This window comes from Fukomys damarensis, unplaced genomic scaffold (genome assembly GCF_012274545.1).
Source record: "Fukomys damarensis isolate Sample0158 unplaced genomic scaffold, DMR_v1.0_HiC HiC_scaffold_35, whole genome shotgun sequence".
Classification (NCBI taxonomy): Eukaryota; Metazoa; Chordata; class Mammalia; order Rodentia; family Bathyergidae; genus Fukomys; species Fukomys damarensis.
This window is the reverse complement of record NW_022900947.1, coordinates 3,370,836-3,391,445: the sequence shown is the minus strand read 5'-3', so window position 1 is coordinate 3,391,445 and position 20,610 is coordinate 3,370,836. Positions and strand designations below refer to the sequence as shown.

General features: G+C 41.6%; 1 protein-coding gene across 3 annotated transcripts in view; it reads left to right on the top strand.

Moving 5' to 3' along the window:
- Kiaa0232 (KIAA0232 ortholog) overlaps positions 1 to 20,610 on the top strand; it is a 67,224-nt gene that overhangs the window by 10,356 nt on the left and 36,258 nt on the right. For all 3 annotated transcript variants that reach the window (XM_010641790.2, XM_033758765.1, XM_033758766.1), the window contains one exon: positions 14,511 to 15,006. In XM_010641790.2, the coding sequence (XP_010640092.1) occupies positions 14,863 to 15,006 (144 nt within the window). In that variant the 5' untranslated portion in view covers positions 14,511 to 14,862. Of the gene's footprint in view, positions 1 to 14,510; positions 15,007 to 20,610 lie in introns of those variants that run through there.

Genomic DNA, 20,610 nt, shown 5'->3' with positions numbered 1-20,610 from the left:
TATATATATATTTATTTATTTTATTTTATTTATTTATTTTTGGTTATTTTGAGACAGGGTCTCACTATGTAGTTGAGACTGACCTGGAGCTCACTATGCATCCCAGGATGGTCTGGAACTTGCAGCGATCCTCCTCCTGCCTCAAGCCTCCTGAGTGCTGGGATTACAGGCCTGTGTCACCACCCCCTGCTTATTGGCAGATAATTTAAATGCTATTGATATATTGCTTATCAACTAAGTCTAATTTGAACAATTATAATATGTTACTGCTTTGGCTAAGGATTTTTATACTAATTTTCAAACTACACTGTCTTGGACTGGGAATTTAGCTCAGTGGTGCTGCTGCCTGCCTCCCAAGTGCAAGGTCTGGAGAGTTCAATCCCCTCCCCAAAACTACACTGTCTTACCAGTTGCAGAATTTTATTCCCTCACTTGAAAGAGTATCACTTCTAGTTTTGAGTTTAGTATACTCTGCAATTAAAAGCTGTAAAATGTTTGTGCCCAGACATTTTGATAAGCTACAGTATCACTTTGAAAAGTTATTTTGGTGCACCATGGTTTAGTATTTTAACTCTGACAAGAGAGTTTTATCATGTTGGAGCTTTTATAGCTTCCAAAATTCTAAAAACCTACTTATTTTAGTATTTTTTGTTTCTAAATAAACTTGTGTATGGTTTTTGAAAGTTTTGCATTTGTTAGAGTAAATATTTCTCCTAAATTAAATTTCTAATTTAAATTTCTAAAATGTTTCATTATTTTTACAACCGTTTTATTTATTAATTTTGCTTTCATTCAGATTTCATTTTGTTCATTTTCCAACAAAAGCTTGCTTTTTAAAAATTAATTAATTTTTGCTGGGCATGGTGTATGCCTGTAATCCCAGCACTCGGGAGGCCAAGGCAGGAGGATCCCTGTGAGTTTGAGACCAGCCTGGGCTACATAGTGAGTTCCAGGTCAGTCTCAACTACATAGTGAGACCCTATCTCAAAAAACAAAAAACAAAAAAAATTAAATTTTGAATTTTTTGGCACTGGGGATTTGAACTCCAGGTCCTTGTGCTTGCAAGACAGGCATAGTGCCACTGAGGTAAACCCCAGCCCAGATTTTTTATCTTTTTGAGACAAGGTCTTGCTGTGTAGGTCAGGTTGGCCTTGAACTCACAGCAATCTTCATACCTCAGCCTCCCAAGTGAAAGGGTTACAGGTGTGCTCCACTACACCTGCTTCCAACAAAAGTTTCTAAAATTTCATAATGATGAATTTTGTTTTGTCTCATTTTAAGGCTTTGTGTGGCAGCTATTTTATAATCTTTTGAAATGGGAGGAAAAGAGCAATGTAGCCTTAGGTAGTCAGAGGGCTTAAGGCAGGACTGGAAGCCCTTGCTGATTAGATGGTCAGGATTCAGCAGCACTCACTCATGGTTTCTGAAACTTTTCTGGGTATAATCACTTTTGTCTCCTTTTATGTACTGTTTCTTTTGCAGTGTTTTGATTTATCTGTTCTCTAACCGCACTAGTTTTAGCAGTGTTAGAGATTAGATGTATCCTGTTAAGAGTCCCATATTTTGCCCCTGGAAGTGGTCATTCTGGCAGGTGACACTTGTCCCTGGGGAAGCGAGGCCAGGAAGTTTGCTCTGCCTGGTGAGCCTTGAGAAACTCACTTCCAGGAGGAAGCTGTCAAAGCACCGTGGCTCATTTAGGCACAGATTTCGTCTTCTCTGACTGAAAGTGATGGCCATTTCATTGCCCGGTGTCCCAGGTCACACTGAGCGACTACCCTGAGCATTCCTGCCAACCCAGTGTAGACACGTGGCATAGCAAGATGAAAACCTTTGTGTTTAAAGTGGCTACAATTGAAGGTTGTTTCTTCAGCATAATGTACCCTATTTTAACTGATCTTCCCGGAGTTTCCCCCTTGGCTCCTTACCCTAGTTACTCTGTTCTCTTTTTATTCTGTCATTAAACTTCATCTGCTCTTGTCCCATACATTTGACTTTATCATTGGTAATTCTGTGATTACATTGATCTGTAGTGAAATTTGACCTGTTGAAATTTCAGTCCTTTCAAGGGAGGATATTTTCCAGTTCCCTCTAACAGTTCCACTGGGCCCATTATATTGCCTTAGAATACTTGGAATTAGCATCTCATCTTCTGGGTGTGAGGAAGGATATCTAGTATAGTCCTGGGCATGTGGGAAGGGGCATGTGAATTGGTGCAGAAGCATTAATGAGTCTTTGTTCAGCTCAAAATAGTCATTTGGTGAGGATGGTTAAAGTCAGTGTTGTTCGGGGCATGGTGGAGCATGTCTGTAATCCCAGCCCTCCAGACCTGAAGCGGGAGGATCACTGCAAGTTCAAGGCCAGCCTGTGCTCCACACTGAGTTCAAGGGCAGCATGGACTATACAGTGAGACCTTGTCTCCAAAAAGAAAAAAAAGAAAAGTCAGTGTTTTCCAGGAGAACGTTTTTTAAAACTGCTATTTAATCGAGCCGGGATTTAGCTCAGTGGCACCACTGCCTGCCTTGCAAGTGCATGGTCCTGAGTTTGATTGCTGGTAAGGAGAAAAAAAAGTATTTAAATATTTTTATTGCGGTAATATTACTTATAATGGCATATACATTGTAGGACATATTTATATAAATATTCCATGCTATACAGACATATGGAAATTAAAAGTTGTATAGAAGTCCTGTATAAGTAATATTTTCTACCTATTCAATCTTTTACTTTTTGCGGGAGGTACCGGGGGTTGAACTCAGGTCCTTGTGCTTGCAAGGCAGGCGGCAGAACCACTGAGCTAAATCCCCGGCCCTACCTATTCAGTCTTAACCCTTCAGCATTCCTCTAACACTTGTCTGTTCCCAAAGTCCTATTCATTTTCTTTGTGCATGCATTCCTGTAAGTAGATCTACCTCATGCATTTTTTATAATCCAGAAGTTTCCCTTGTGGGAAAAGAAATGAAGCTTGAAGTCATCACTTTTTAAGCAACAAATAATGAATCAGGCATTAATTACAGTTTAGTTTTGCACCAGACTTATATGAATTACCCCAAACAAAACTTAAGTTAATTACTCCAAATGAAGATTCACCATGAATAGAGCAAAGACTCTAGAATCTTCAGCTGCATGTATTTTAATATCTTAATTTTGTGGGGTGGAGTTGTCCTCGTACCAGCTAGTACATATTAGTTATATAGGGTGATGTGTTTCATTTTGGTATTCATGCATGCATATAATATACTGTGATCATTTCTGTCCCTGCTACCCGCTTTGCCCTTCCCTCCTTATTCCCTCCTCTAATAATCTCCCTTGTGCTTTATGCCCCTGCATCCCGCCTGTGGGAGGATTTGTGTATGATGCACATGTTCTGTGTTTGTACACTAGTCAGCTGCGTATAGCTTTTGAGTTCTTGAAGTATGGCTAGTGTGAGTGAGGAATTGAATTTTTTTAAATTTTATTTTAATTTTATTCCATTCCTCCCCTTAAGCTCCCTCCCCTCCCTGTGTGCAAAAGCTTTGTTTTCACTTTTTTTCTTCTATTTTCACTTTTTTTCTTGTCCCTTCCTTTCTCCCCCACTCCTTGAGGAATTGAATTTTAACTTGAATTTAAAGTCATGTGATTAGTGGCCACCATGTTGGACAATGAAGTAAGACTCGAAAAACATGGAATTTCAATGATAAATGAAAAAAGCAGAATACAAGAGTGCTGTTATGTAATATGTTGATAATGTTCCTTCAGGTGCTGAAATTATATGTATTTTTTCATATTTAAGGAAATATTTTTAAACATTTATAAAAAATAAGTAAACCTGAGCAGAAGGAAGTACTCTGAGACTAATAGCTGCCTCAGTGAGTGAATGCCTTGGTTGAGTAGAGCAGCCTGGCTTTGTCTATTCCAGGGTCACATTTTGTGTTTTTTGTTTGTTTGTTTTGTGTGGTAACTCAGGACTTTGTGCTTTCAAGGCGGGCACAGCAGCACGGAGCTAAATCCCTGGCCCCCACATTTCGTGTTTTTCCCAGAGTGACCTGGAGCTCTGATGATTGACAGTGCCATAGCAGGAGCTGAGAAAGTGGTTCACAGACAGCATCTGTGTAGTTATGTCAGAAAGAGATGATGCTTTTTGAAATGATTTTCCTGTCTTTTGATCATACTTCCAGTTCTTACAGTACATTACCAGAGAGACAGAGAGGCACCTTAATATGTAAATTAAGTTGCCCATAGATCCATTGTATTTAAACACAGAAGAAACTGAACTGCTGCTGCTGGTGAACTTAAGTCACTTATCCAGAAGCACTAACTGGAGTTGTAACTTGAATTGCTTTTAGTAATAGGCGTGGTGTTGTGAAGCATATGAAAAGTGATGGCAGTGACTCTCTCAGAACATTGTTACAGAAGGCATGAGATTGGGAAGATTAATGAGCATCTTTAAAATGGCCACTCCTCCCAAACACCTCCTCATTACATTGTTTACTTGGAAGTGGTGGCACTGTCATAGGAATCATTTGATTGGAAAAGTACTGATTTGCTATAACTGGAGGACTTAGACATCTTGTATCTTTCTGTTAATGGACAAACCATTTAGGGCACATTGTATCACTCTGAAGGCATGCAAACTGGAGAATTGAATCAATGCTTTCATTTTAACAAGTCCATTTGTTAAAAAAAAATAAAAAATCCATTTGCTATTCTAGTTGCAAGTCTGATTGTGAAGTCACAGCTTCTGGGGCCCTGGCTCCCAAGACCTGGAGCAAACCCTAGTGCAGGCTTTCCTGGGCCTTCTCCCCCAGGGGTGTGATTGCACTCACCACTGCGGCTGTTTTCAGTTGTAAGGCCCTTAACCGGACTTGAAATAGCACACTGGACAGCAGAGCAGCCGGGAGTGAGCTGTGCATCCGAGTTTGTGCTGTTTGGGTAGAGTGGGACGCAGTCTGTGGAGGCTGCTCTGTGGATGTCTGCCCTCCAAAGCAGGCAGAAATCTGCACGCGCATAGAGGCCTTAGATTTCTGTATTTATCCTTTACCTTAAGCCTTCAGTTGAGGTTCTTTGCAGAGTCACACTTGAAGTTTGTGATAGACAACTAAAGAGTTACCTAACAAGAGGAAGGGCTCGGATGCGACTATACCTAGATTACTACAGACGAAGGTCATTTTGTTGTTTTTTTTAAAGGATAAGGAAATAAAGGTTATGTTTTAAAGAATTAGGATCAGATAACCCTATTAGTGAAGGAGCCCAAGATTAAGCAAATATAAACAATTACATAGTAATACTCTGTATTTGCATGGCATTTTGTAAAATGCAAAGGCCACAAAGTACATAACTGGTGCTAGAGAGGGAGGGAGAAGAAGGGAGGATATATGGGTGTATTACTCTTGTTTTATGGAGCAGACGATACACCCAGAGGAGCAGTTGCACAGACCCAGCTGCCCAGTAGTGGAGGTGGACTGACGACCAAGCCTAGGTGTGCTGATGCCGGGCGGGCGCCCTTTCCTGCTCTTCCCTCCCACCCCCACCAGTTGCAGGATTGCCAACCTCACAGGCACTGCATTAGCCTTCTTGTTTTTATGCCCTTGATGGAAACCACTTAAAATTGAAAGTAAAAAAAGACAGATTATAAAATAAAGCTACTTATTGTGGGACCTTGTTTTCATCAGTCATGAGACCTGTCTTTAGTTAATTTTGAATGAGAGAAAGTGTGCTTTGAGGGTCTTTCTCCCTTGGTATGAATCTTTGAAGAAGGAACTATTAAAAACAGAAAACTTTTGAGTATATATAATGAGGCTTTTTCTTTAGCACTTTTTTTTAGCAGAATTTAAAGTAACTTGAAATTTAAAATCTGTGCTGACTACGTCACATTTGGGATGGATACAAAGATGGATAGACATAAGTTTGAAAATCCGCTGTCTGCCAGCTGCATTCTCTCTCCTGCTGAGCAGATTGCTCAAGCTCGCCTCACCGTGTTGGGTCATCCCTGAAAGTATTTTGTTGTTTTTTTGGTTTTTTTGAGACAGGGTCTCGCTGTGTAGTTGAGACTGACCTGGAACTCACTATGTAGCCCAGGCTGGTCTCAACTCACAACGATCCTCCTGCCTTAGCTTCCTGAGTGCTGGGATTAACAGGCGTGCACCACTGCGCCTGGCATCCCTGAAAGTTTTAATGAGACACAGTCCATGGACCACCAAAACCAGACAGGTCTCCAGCTTGGTCACACGTCCTCCCCTGTGTCTAAAGGCTTGCCACTTAGAAACTGGTGTCCACAATGGGTGATCTGCTTGCGAACTGAGGCTCAGAGCAAGATGGATGCCACTCTGGAGCTGTGAGAACTTCCACCTGCCGTCTGGTGCAGGAGGAAGCAGAGTAGTGTGAAGCCTCCAGATTTCCCAGCCTTTACTTTCTCTTTCTTGTCCTTGGCCCTCTGTCCTGTATGGATTATGATCACTGGTAAGTGTCTAGGTGTGACCTGAAATGATGGGCAGTCCATTGACAGGAAGAGAGTTCTGTGAGAGATCATAACACAAGTGAAGATTGTTTTTAAAACCAGCTTTGATAAGATCATGAGGGTTCAGTGTGCTTTGCTTTATTTTGGGTTTGTATGTCAGTTTTTTTCTTTCTTAGCTGCTTCATGAAGCTTTCATTTGGCCAAAGAAATACTGTCTGCTGACAGTAGGAGATACTGTGGTTCCTGAAATTTGACTGTTTTTGTGGGGGGGGGTACCGGGGATTGAACTCAGGACCTTGTGCTTACAAGGCAGGCAGCAGAACCACTGAACTAAATCCCTAGCCCTTGTTTAAGATTTTTGCATCTGTGTAATATCTTTGCCTGGTTTTGGTACCAGTGTAATGCTGGCTTGAGAAGTGTTTCTTTCTCTTCAGATTTTTGGAAGCGTTTGTGTAGAACTGACATGTTTTCTTTCAGTATTTGGTAGAATTAACCTTTGAACTATCTTATTAGTATATGATTTCTAGGTCTACTTTGTTCTGTTGATGCATCAACCCTTTTACCAAAATAAATTGATACTTCTCTATCTCTGTGAATATTTTTTGCACTGAAATCTGCTTTGTTACATAATATGATGTAGACATTTTAGGTTTTTTGTTTCTGTTGGCATGGCCTATATTTTTCCATCTTTTTACCTATATACATGGTTATATTTAAAGTGACAGCTTATAATTAGGACTTGGCTGTTATAAAACTCAGTGGCCATCTCTCTTTTAATTGATGTGTTTAGGTCACTTATATGACATATTATGATTAATACTGTCATATCAGAGCTTGTTTTTAAGTGAGTCACCATTTCCTGTTATGTGTTAACCTTGTGATAGTGTCATTACATTTCTCTACTCCTGTCCTTTATGCTACTGTTGTCATACATTTTGCTTGAACATATGTTATAAATCACATATTCTGTTAATATTTTTATGTAGTCCATTTTTATTTTTAAAGATATTTAAATAATGAGTTGACTATGGTCACCATTTCTGGCTCTCTGTGTTCCTTTGAATGGACCCACATTTTGTTCTGGTATCCTATTGCTTCTGCTTGAAAATCTTTCATATTTCCCTTTTTTTTTTTTTTGAGACAGGGTCTCACTATGTAGTTGAGACTGCCCTGGAACCCACTGTGTAGCCAGGCTGGTCTCAAACTCAGAGCAGTCCTCCTGCCTCTGCCTCCCGAGTGCTGGGATTACAGGCGTGGGCCACCACACCCAGCTCTTTAATATTTCTTATAGGGCAGGTTTGCTGCTGTTGAATTCTTCAAATATTACATGCCTGAAAAAGTCTCCATTTCCCCTTGGTTCTGAAAGACATTGTTAATGAGTATAGAATTCTTGTGTTTTAAAATTTTCTCTCCACTTATATTCTCATTTGTGTTATTTCCAACAAGAAATCTGATGTCATACCTTGTCACATTTAATGCTGCTTTTTTTTTTTTTTCTAACAGGTGTTTTAAAGACATTTCTCTTCATCACAGGCTTCAGTAATTTTTGTATGATGTGTCATTTTCTCCATATGTCTTATGCTTGGAGTTCATTGAACTTCTTGGATCTGTTTTAGTTTTCACCAATTTTGGAAAATTTGGGGGAATAATTCTTCCAATATTTTTCTGGCCATTTCCTATCTCCTTTTGGGCATCAATCATATGTTTACTAGGATTCGTAAAGTTGTTGCAGAACTCAGTGATACTGTTATTTATGTATGTATGTATTTATTTATTTATTTAGTTTGGAGACAGATTCTCTCTGTGTAGTTCAGACTGGCTTTGACCTCACTACATAGCCCAGGCTGACCTCAAACTCACAGCAATCCTGTCTCAGCCTCCCAAGTGCTAGGATTACAGGTGTGTGCTACCATGCCAGGTTGCTATGTCAGTTTTTTAAAAATTTTCTTGTCATTTTGTATAGTTTCTTTGCAGTTTATAAAGTTCGGTGATCTTTTTTCTCAGTGCCTTAATTTGTCATTAATATCAACATTTGTATTTTTCATCTTGAACATTGTAGTTTTTGTTCTTAAATGGTTGATTTTTACCCCCCTTTTCTTTTTTTGGTACCAGGATCAAACTTGGGACCATGAACTTGTGAGGCAGGTTGGCGAACCACTGAGCTAAATCCTGGCCCCCTGTTTTTTTCTTTTAAGGCATTGTCTTACTATGCAGTCCAGGCTGGCTTTGTACTCACTGTACAATTCAGGCTGGCCTTAAACTTGTGATCCTCCTGCCTCAGCCTCCCAAGTTGTGGGATTATAGACGTACCACCACCCCTGGCTGGTTTTATATATTTTATGTTATCTTCCATTCTTTTATCTTTTTATTTTTTTATTTTTATTTATTTTTTGGTACTGGGGATTGAACTCAAGTCCTTGCGCTTGCGAGGCAGTCGCCAGAACGACTGAGCTAAATCCCCAGCCCAATTCTCTTTATCTTTTTATTTTTTTTTCATTATTTACAGAATACTTTATTAGTTTCTGTAATCAAACCCATGTAGATATGACCTTACATATTTAGTACGTGTTACCCCTGTACACATGGAAAAAAAATAAAATAAATTAACATTTCTAGACCAATATGGTTGTCCATTTCTGTACAATGCCAAGTCAACACAGTAAATTGGGATGACTTTTTCCAAAGTTGACAGCACCGTTAAAGTTTCCCAAAATTCAATTTATATATATGTGTTTGTGTTTGTGTGTGTGTGTGTGTGTGTGTGTGTGTATATATGTGTGTGTGTATGTGTATATTTTTTTTGGGGGGGGGACAGGGTTTCACTATGTACTTGAGACTGACCTGGAACTCATATGTAGTTCAGGCTGGCCTCGAACTCACAGCGACCCTCCTACCTCAGCCTCCTGAGTGCTGGAATTACAGGCGTGCACCACCACATCCAGGAGATAGCTATACATATAAAGAAGCTGATCTTTCCTCCTTGAGGAAGAGTGAAATTGTGGGAGAGACTTACAATATCCTGACATCCAGTACTAACTGCCAGTTATGCTGTTAAAACCATGGGGAATTTCTAGCCCAGGAGAATCCTCAGCTGAATGCAGAGCAGGAGTTAACCCATATAAAACAAAAAGAAAAAGCTCCTGGACAAATGCAGAATTATAATAAACAATAAATTGGTGTTTTGAGCCACTACATTATGAAATACCCTTTTATTCAGCAAATGATAGCTGAAATAATTACCATAATTTCAATGTATGGATGGTGAAAATACTTTCTTAATAATGATTTTTAAAACATTGAATTGCTTCTCCTTACTTTTTGATTGTGCCCTCAGGCAGCCAAGAACTTTGTCTTTCCTTCTATTGTTAGAACAAGAATAACTATTTTATATGTGAGTGAAAAGGTATTTTCTTGCCTAGGGAAGAAAATTATTTTAAAGGGACTGTCAATGAAGAATAGGGATGAATAAGGCTTAAGACTGACTCCAAAAATGTAGAACCCTTCTTGCTAGGGCAAAAACCTCTCAACTTTATTCTCTCTGAGTTTTTGACATAAGATACTTTGATGCCAGAAATCCATATACTGCTAACCAAATTATTTATAAGCCAGATGTCATTGCCCTTCAACTGATAACTCTTTTCTTTCTTTGTATTATATATTTTCCTTCTGGAAATATTGAGGTCATGATTTGCTGGCTGTCTACAGTGCTGTACTTGTAGAATGAGCCTTGTAGTTTTCAGGTAAGTCAGTGTTAGTGCCTAATAGGCAGCAGGAATTAGGCTCAGCCAAGAGGGAAAGTGTGGGTAGAAGTAAGAGAATGGCATTGTTGACCTTTCACATGCTGTATATTTCCACAACATTTATAATAGCCTTCAAGCTGAAAATCCTGAGGCTGAAAAGTAACTTTCTTAAGCAGTACATTACTAATTCACATTTTTGAGAACCTGAACAAACATCCTTTTTCTAAAGAGCTGTTGGACCTGTATTCTACATAGCAATAACTCAAGCCCTCATGCTGAAGAAAGAATTTTAGTTCTACAATAGTTTTAATAGTGCTTCCATTAATCAGTGAGTGGTTTAGCGTACATGCAATTATAGTGAATGCTTTTATATCTGTCCAGCTATGACTTCAGGACAAAAAAAAAACAAACCTCATTTCCATAGCTGTAGTTAACTTACAGATGAATTACTCTGGGGTCTTAGTCTTGGCCCAAAGAAAGGCCATTTCCCGGGGTCACACCTCCCTCATGGTGGACTCTGGTGAGTGATCAGTGCTGAACAACATATCTCCCTGGATTATCACCCAAATCTTCCTGTAATAGTTGCACCCTAGCTTCTGTGTCTCTAACAACCCACGGACATTCTCATCTTCATACACATCAGAGAAAATAGCTCATCAATTCAACGGCAATGCTTTACCAACTGATATCTTGTGTCTTGCTTAAGTGTTTTCTCATTTTAATTTTTGTTGTTGGACTGTCCTTGGTTTAATCCCTGGATTATCACCCAAATCTTCCTGTAATAGTTGCACCCTAGCTTCTGTGTCTCTAACAACCCACGGACATTCTCATCTTCATACACATCAGAGAAAATAGCTCATCAATTCAACGGCAATGCTTTACCCCAACTGATACAATCAGCAACACATTAAGATCAAGCACAACTTGGACACTGACCACCTGTGGTAGTCATTAGTCTATCACCCTTAAATCATTTGAATTAAATTGAAATCAAGAAGCAGTCCAGAACATGTCTGCAGTGAACAAACTTTTCAATATAGTATATTAACCATTTAATGGCTCAGACAGAGTGAGGATGCAAGACCCCTGATCTCAGTTAGCTGATGGCTGAACCCCATTACGCTGACTGACCTCGGGCTGCAAGGCCCAGATTGAGTTCCCCATCCTTCTGAATGGTTGAACTCCGCAACGTTCTATTACAGGTTTCCCCCGCCCTTTCTTTAAAGATGTTCAAAGTTGGGAACTCAGAAAAATACCCTGGATGACCACCTCTGCCTCTGCAGAGTGGGTCCAAAGACTTGCACAGTCAGGAGGTCTGAGAGTGCAGGGCGCGGCTACCTTCCTGGCGCTTGAGCGATGGCTGCTGGGTTGGGAGCAGGCGTGGTTCTCCCTCTCTTTATCTTTTTAAACATGCAGAATATTGTTAGAACTTTTTTAAATGTTCTCTGCCAACTCTTAATTTCTGTGTCAGTTCTCAGTCCATTTAAGTGAATTTCCTTTGTTTCCACTAATTTCTGAATATATGCCAGACAGTGTAAATTTTACCTTCTGCAGTGCTGGTGATTTCTTGTATTCTTATAAATAGCCATGAGCTTTGTTGTGGTACCACTGTGAAATTAGTTGGAAACAATTTGGTGGTGGTTAGTCTGTTCCTCGGTGTTCTCTCCCGGCACACGCTAGATTGTGAGATTTTCCAGCCGGGCTGGGGCACTGATGACTCGAGTTGGCCATCAGATACTGTGCTCTGCTGCCCTTCATGTGGCCCAGTTAGTTATTTCCAAGCTCATACCTGGTCTTCCCTCTGAGTCCTTGGCGGAGGGAGAGCTTTTGCAGTCTCTGATGTCTTTTCTCTCTCAGCCCTCTCTAGTTTCTCAGCCACCACTTCAGATCTCATCATCTGGGTTGAGCTTCACTGAGTGGTAACCACCTTGGCCATTGCCTCACGGGAACCAGAATCGTATTGTTTAGTGGATGGTCTGGCTGGGACTCTGCGATCCAAATGTTTGTGAAGTGATTTATGAAAATGTTTTAATTTTGAGTCAACTGGAAAATAACATCTGAATAAAGTTATAAAAAAAGTTAGCTTTAACTACCTTTCATAATTTAGGAAAGATGGCATAGTGGAAAAGATTTTTGAAAGCAGCAAAATACTTACTAGTGACACATTAATCTATTAATTTGGGTGGGCGTGGTGGTGTGCACCTATAATCCCAGCACCAGGGAGGCTGAGACAGGAGGGTCCTGTGAGTTCAAGACCAGTCTGGGCTACATAGTGAGCTTCAGGTCAGTCTCAACTACATAGTGAGACCCTGAAAAATCTAGTGATTTCGTCCCATGGTGGATAGAAAATTGTTTCCTTTATATTTAGTGTATATACATTTTATTCTCTATCTCTGAATAACATGCCTTTGTCTCATTCTTTTTTTTTTTTTTTTTTTTTTTTTTTTCCTGTTATTTTGAGACAGGGTCTCACTATGTAGTTGAGACTGACCTGGAACTCACTATGTAGCCCAGGCTGGACTCAAACTCACAGTGATTCTCCTGCCTCAGCCTCCCGAGTGCTGGGATTACAAGTGTGGTTCACCACACCTGGCTCCTGCATCTCATTCTTACATCTTTGGGGGAGAGTGTTTATCTCTGACTTGGTACTCTTGCTAGTAGTACATCATAATTCTCAAGTCCTTTTTGGTGGTTATTGGCTGTAATCGCAAGAGCTGACAACCTTCACTTTCCACTGTGATGGTTTTCATTTTCTAGTGGTATGTTAATCAGCACATTGGCATAAAAAATACTATGATTGAATAAACCCATTGTTGGGTTAGTTTGGCCTTCTTGCCCCACAGTACTGGAGATTGAACACAGGTCTCTAATTTTAAATTTTTTATTATTTTGTTTTGGTACCAGGGATCAAACTTGGGACCTGGCATTTGCAAGGCAGGCAGCGTCACCACTGACCTAAATCCCTGGCCCTTAATTTTTATTTTGAACCAAAGCCTTGCAAAGTTATAAGTTGCTCAGGCTGGGCTCAAACTTGGGAAGCTTCTGCCTCAACCGCTCATAGTCTTGGAATTACAGGCTTAGTTTGATATACTTAAATTACATTAATTGAAAGAGAAACACCATGTAAGTGTCATGTATCACAAGTAATCATGGGGCTGGGGATTTAGCTCAGCGGTTCTGTGGCCTGCCTTGCAAGCATAAGGACCCAAGTTCAATCCCCGGTACCGGAAAAAACAAACAAACAAGTAATCAGAAATTCGACATAGGTATATGGTATACAAGAAGAAAAACTGGGCAACCTCACTTTCTGGGTCCCCTCCTGTCTCTCTCAGGAGCTGTTGCTCTCAATAAAATTTCCTGCACTTAACCTTTAAAAAAAGAAGAAGAAAAGCTGTAATAAGTGTAATTGTCTATGCTGGCATGGCTATAAGCCAAATTTTTGCATTGTCTTAATTTTTGTGAGGTGATGACAAGTTTAACTGTATGATAATTACTTGGGTAAAAAATTTTTTTTTTAATATGGAAGTTTATGAATTTGCATGTCACCCTTGCACAGGGGCCGTGCTAATCTCTTATCATTTCACTTTTTTTTTTTTTTAGTATATGTGCTGCTGAAGTGAGCACTGTGTAAAAAAAATTTAAAGGAGTAATTTTTTTGCTCAGTGAATAATTCTTTTCAGTTAAATGATTTAAATGTTTATTTCTGTTATACAATATAAACTAGTGGTTCATTACTAAATTCTTCCAGGGTTAGCAGTAAACACAGTTTTACTCCTGTAGTCCTGTGAGATAGCAAAATAATCTAGTATAATTAAGCATAGAACATCAACTACTCAATTTTCTTTGTAAATGTCATTATGCCCTTTAGAGTTATAGAATCACTTAGTTTATTTTTTGTGGTCCTGGGGATTGAACCCAGGGTCTCACACAAGTGCTCAGTCACTGAGCTGCCCAACCCTCACTTAGTTGAAAATGTCAAAAACGACAGGTTTCCTAAGAGAAAATATTTTTTGTCTTTCTTTAGAGACAGGGTCTTGCTATGTAGTCCAGACTGGCCTTGAACTCACTATGTAACCCAGGCTGGCCTCAAACTCATGACATTCTTCCTGCCTCCGCCTTCTGGGTGCTGAGGTTACAGGTGTGCACCACCATGCCTGGTTAACACCAAAGATATTTTAATAAAGAGGAACTATTTATTTTTTTCAAAAGATCAATAACTGAATTTATTTATTTTTTTTTTGGTGCCAGGGGTCGAACTCAGGATCTTGAGCTTTCGAGGCAGGTGATTGAATTTCTGTCTATGTATAATACATACCTTCTCCTCACTCTCTTCATAGGTTCTGCCGGAGCCTTGCATTCAGCCTCAGTGTGAAATGAAAGTAGAAGATTCCATCTGCATATGTGTTGTTGTCAGGGTGCTGATATATCGGTCATGCCTGAAGAGGGAAGTTCTATTCCAGACAGCTGAGTGAAGCACAGTAAATGCTCCTCCTCCATGTGCATCGCCTCCCCCTCCTGCTGGAGTGAAGACCCCCGCCAGACACCACTGGGACCTCAGCTGTGGGAAATGCTCTGCCTGCCAAGGATGTTAGCAACCTAACTTCATGCACCCGTCCGTGCCTGCACTTTGGATGCTTTGCCATCTGAGAGCTCCTCACGTCTTGTCCAGGCCCCACATCTGCTTCTGACATGTCTCTGCTTCATGCTCTGGGCCCAGTGCAGACCTGGCTGGGGCAAGAGCTAGAGAAATGTGGCATCGATGCCATGATTTATACGCGCTATGTCCTCAGCCTGCTGCTGCATGACAGCTATGACTATGACCTGCAGGAGCAGGTATTTATGTGTTTTGAGTGTTTTGTGAAAATTGATTTAGTCTATCTGTACTTTTTTGTTTGTTTTTGTAATCTAGACTGGCCTCAAATTTGCGGTAGTCCTCCCTCAGCTTCCTGAGTGCTGAGATTACAGGTGTGGGCCACCATGCCTCGTTCTGTACATTAATGATTTCACAGTCTCGAACAGGGCTGGTGTGTCACTGACATGACAGTAAGATTGTATTAAAATGTAAACTGGGCAGTGTCACCCAGCTGTGGTTCAGCTGCTTGGTTCTTGGGCATTCTCCATGTTGCTTAAGGCCCTGCCCCTACCCTGAATCTTGTCTGGATGGTAATGGTGCAGGACCTGCCGCCTTTGAAGAGCCCTGCTCTGAGTGTTGGTTTCTGTTCTTTGGGAAAAATCACACGTTACACTATGTATTTAATTATCTTGTCTCTTCTTAACTGTTCCGGAGTCCTCATCTTTAGGAGTGACGTCAGGCTGCTTGTTATCGCAGTGTGTATGACAGATGAGCAGACCCACAGGTCTGTAATGCTCTTAACTATGCATCATCTTGTGAGTCAGGCATTGCACTTTTTTTTTTTGGTTTTTTGAGACAGGGTCTCACTATGTAGTTGATTTTGTTTTTGTTTTTGCTTTTGTTTTGAGACAGAGTCTCACTATGTAGTTGAGACTGACCTGGAATTCACTATGTAGCCCAGGCTGGTCTCAAACTCACAGCGATCCTCCTGCCTCATCCTCCTGAGTGCCTGGGATTACAGGTGTGCGCCACCATGCCCAGCTGCACTTTTTTTTTTAATATGATGAAAAATGAAACAAAAACAAATCTAGGTTCTTAGAAAAACTTAAACTAGGGCCGGGGATTTGGCTCATTGGCACTGTGCCTGCCTTGTAAGCACAAGGTCCTGAGTTTGATACCAGGTACCAAAAAAAGAAAAACTTAAACTGGCTCATTTTCTGAGAGGAGCTATTTGACATGTGGCCTGCTGGAGAGAGTTTATCGACATTGCACAGATGGGCTCCGAGTGACCTCTGTATACAAATCTCACATCACAGTCTCTGGTTTCCTAAAGCCCTTGGTGGAAAGAAGGGGGTGTTTTGTGGGCACTTTGTTGTTGTTTTAAACCCTTGTTACTGACAGTGAGAGCAGGAACAAAGTTTCATTGACAGAGGAAACTTGCTTTGCCCTTCCAAACCACAGAAAAGCCTCAGTCCTAGAACCGACACACAGGCTGTCACCATGCTGTGTAACCACTATGGAACACCCTGTGCAGAGCGTTTCTCATGCTGCCATCTGTCCATTTCTAGAGGGACACATCCGCGTTTCCCTTTGCCGTTGTTGCCTGCTGTGGCTGGCAAGGTTTAGGTAAAGGGAAGTTTTGAGGTTGATTTACAGCCTAGCCAGTCTGTTGTTTGAGGTTCAGTATTTGATAGTTGTTTTGTTGAAGTTTATTATTTGCCATCATTTTTCTAGTAAATATAAAAAGGCTTTAGGGGCAAGGAAAATGTTCAATATACAGACATGGAAGAGCTTATATTTCCAGACAGGAAGAGGGTATTTCTCATAGTTGAAGATCCGTGTGCTTCATAAACATACATAAATCTTATTTCATAGAACTTTAACTTCTTACTTTTTAGAGTTACATGTCAGCAGTGTCAGCCTAGTTTTCCTTTTTGGGGGGTTTTGTGAGACAGGATCTCACTATGTAGTTCAGTCTGGTTTTGAATTCACTATATAGTAGTCCAGGCTGGCCTCAAACTTGGCAGTAATCCTCCTGCCTCAGTTCCCCACATGCTGGGACTATTGATGTGCCTGGCTTAGAATATTTAATCATAAACAGTAAATTTACTAGGCCAGAGAATTTATGTGCTTGTACTGTAAGATGGGTAGGATAAAACATAGTCCTACTAATCATAGGATTGTAGCAGGCCCATCTCTTATGAAACTTGGTGGCGATTGTTAATGCTGTGGTTACTTTGTCAGCTGTAGCAGGCTGGGGTCGGGACAGGGACACATCAGTTAGGTTAGGTTAGGTCCTCCCTCCAAAGTTTTCCGTTGGTTGTTCAGGACATGGCAGATAAAAGTTGGTGAAACATAGGAAGTCTGGAATTACAAGATGGCCCATGGAGAAGTAAAAGACCCTGAAATACTTTTCACTTGGCCCAGGGTGGCAGTGCGGGCCACGACCTGGGCTGATGAGGAAGATGAAACTGCAAACGATACCTGTGTTAGGAGGGGTGACTGGAGGGTCACGTAAGCCCTGCCTGCTTTTCCCTGCAGCTCCAGTCCCCTTGAGGGTGGATGATCTGTACAGGGCAGCCGTATGACTCAAGAGGACATGTCCACTGCACCCAGGAAGCCAGCTGGGGTGGAAGGGCCTCCACTGAGCTTTCATAACCCAGTTCTCGCCTAGCCAGTGAGCAGACCTGCTCTCTGAGTAGCCTGCCCTTCCTGACCTGGCTCGTCCAGCTCACCACAGCTCAGCGCCTCGGGTGAGGCTCAGGCTGCTGTACCCTGGGCATCATTCCTTATCTGCTTACCCTCGATCCTGAGTCAGTCTCACCTTGGAATGAAGAGGCCAGTTTCAAGGCCATTGCCTCAGCTTCTTGCTATACCTGCCACATGTAGGCCATCACCTCTCTCAGTCTGGCTAGAACAAACAAAATCCATGAGCACTGCAGCAGGTTTGGTGTGTGAACTTGATGTTGGCTGTGCAGGATGAGTGGGGAGGAAGTAGAGCCGATCAGATTGCTCTTCCTTTTTTCTTTTTTTGAGACAGGGTCTCACTATGTAATTGAGACGACCTGGAACTCACTATGTAGCCCAGGCTGGTCTCGAACTCATAGTGATCCTCCTGCCTCAGCCTCCCGAGTGCTGGAATTACAGGCATGTGCCATCACGCCCGGCTGTTGGCAGAGTTTTCTTTTTTTTTGTACTGGGGATCGAACTCAGGTCCTTGTGCTTGCAAGGCAGGCAGTGGAACCACTAAACTAAATCCCTCGCCCAGATTGCTCTTGGTTGAGACTGAAGAACTGAGTTGAGCTGCACGGCCGCCTCTGGTGAGTGTCGCCTTTTGGTCACTGGTAGGTCTGGAGACCAGCTACCTTCTGCTGTGCAAGTTCCATGTGCATCAGTCGTTTCACTCACAGGTTTTCTGTCTGCTTTTGGTCCTGGTTCTATACTCTGGTAGCATACTCTCCACCAGGAACTCACGAGTATTGTTTATAGATTCTGTAAAGTTTCTAATATAAACATTTCTTCCCCATCCTCCAGAGCCCACGTCACTCCTCTCTGTGATGCTTTTTCTGAACCTTCCTGACAGAAGCATTATCTTCTGACACCCTTGATCCTGTTTCTCCCTGCAGAGTTCTTCACTCTGGTGGCTGGATGCACATCAGTGAAGTAGAATGTTCTTAGGGGCAGAAGTCATATTCGTCCTTTTAAAAAAAGCATTCCTGGGACCAGGGATTTAGCTCAGGGGCACTGCACCTGCATTGCAAGTGCAAGATCTTAAGTTTGATCCCTGGAACAACAACAAAAAAACAATCTTCTGATTGAATTGTGTCTTCTCTCTCTCTGAGTACACCATTCTAAAATTGTAGCTGGAGTAATGTATATGTGTCCACAGATCATAGTAGAATCATCCCGGTACTGATCAATAAGGGAGACCCCTACCTTTTTCATCCAGTGGAGCTCCTGTGCTCTTTCAGCCCATCTGGAGCATATGCTCACAGCACTGACTATCCCGTGAGTTTAGCTTTTACTCCTTGGAAGAACCACCACCATTGTTTCCCTGTACAGTTTATTCTGATCCTACAAGAGGAACTGCAAATATCAGACACATCTGGGTTCCTCATGTGTCTGCCCTGAACGTACAGTTGGTGCCTGGCTTATGGTTTAGCCTGACAGTTTTCTGCTTTATGATCATGTGCGTGCAGTATACACATTCAGGAGAAATCAGAATTCCCATCCTGAATTGTGCATGTTTGCGGGGCTGGTGATGTGTGGTATGCTGCTGTCCCATTGTGTTGGGCAATGGCCGCCAGCCACAGCTCCCAGGCAGAATCGATGACCCTGCCATGCGGCTTCCCCATCATCCCACAGTTGATTTCTGTTTAGAGCTCCCCACCATTTTCAGGCCCAGTGTGCTCTGCTGTGCACATAGCAGTGAGCGTCCACACTGCCCTTCTGCTGCTCGCTGCAGCGCAGTATTCAGTGGGTCGCACGAGTGTGCTGTCGTAGTTGTGAGCACATCAAGAGCAGGCTAAGCCAAGCTAAGGTGCCGCAGCAGTGAGGTGCATTGAGCACATTTGAACTTACGCGATGGGTTTATCCAGACGCAGCCTCAGTGAAAGTTAAAGAATGTCCGCCAGCCTCAGCAGATCTCACTGAACAAACATGAGTCAAATTTGTACTTCCTACACAAAACGCATTGGTGTTTAAATGCACATGTCATGTCTGCCTTCTGTTGTTGCTGGGTTAAACGTACCAAGTTGGCTTCATATTTGTAAATTAGTATTGAGAACTCAAGGAAAGAAGCAGAAGTATCTTCCTAGAACCTTCTTTAGCCCGAAAGCCTTCCCGAGATTTGTCCTTGCTAACAATGGAAGAAGGTGCACATGACAGTGTTCACAACACCAACTCCAGAGAACAGCAGGAGCCCTCAGACGAGTGGGCACAGAGCACGTATCTGTTGTCACATCGTGCATGAAGAGTGAAGCTGGAGGATAGGAGACCTTATAGGACAAAAACCCTATACTCCCAGCCAGAGTTTTGTTTTTTTCTTTTTAATAGTTTCTAGCACTCAGGAGGCTGAGGCAGGAGGATCACCACAAGTTCGAGATCGGCCTGGGCTACATAGCAAGACCCCATCTCAACCAAAAAGCAAACAAACAAACAAACAAACATTTGGAGTGGTACCAGACCCAGGGTAATATTGGTGACCTCTGTTGTTGCAATTGCCACCTGTACAAACCTTTCTGTCTCGAAAAGCCATTTCCCCCATTAGCTACCCCTCCTGTAGCAGGTAGGCAAATACATTTATTAGAGGTAGGTATAGCTGCTAATTTATTTCCAGTATTTCCCAGAACAATCGCAATTTGAAGTAGTTGGCCTTGCCGTGTATCCTAATTGTGGGTCCAGTGGCCATGGTCTCTGTGACGTTTCTGGGTGTAATCACTACCTGACAGTCTCTTATACAGGCTTTTTTCTAGACTGATAAGGACTGACAGATTACTGTGGCATTTGCTATCATTTCCTTATTCATGGTGACCAGGTTAGAGAGTGATAAATATTAGGAAGCTAAAGTAAAAATCTTTGGATGATATATATAGATAGGTAGAACCTGTATTTGTTCACAAAAAAGGTATAGCAGGAGAGTGAGGGATGTTCTCTTGAGTTTAAAAGAGAGATGTTTAGTATGAAAGAAATAAAAGAAGTATATGGCTTTAAGAATAATCAAAAAACAACAGACCTTACTGGAAGAATCAGGACCTCTCACTTTCTGTGTTACTTTTGCTCTTTTCTGTTTTGGTACTGGAGATTGAACCCCAGGGCCTTCACTCTGAGCTACATCCCCAGTCTTCTTTCTTTTTTTTTTTTTT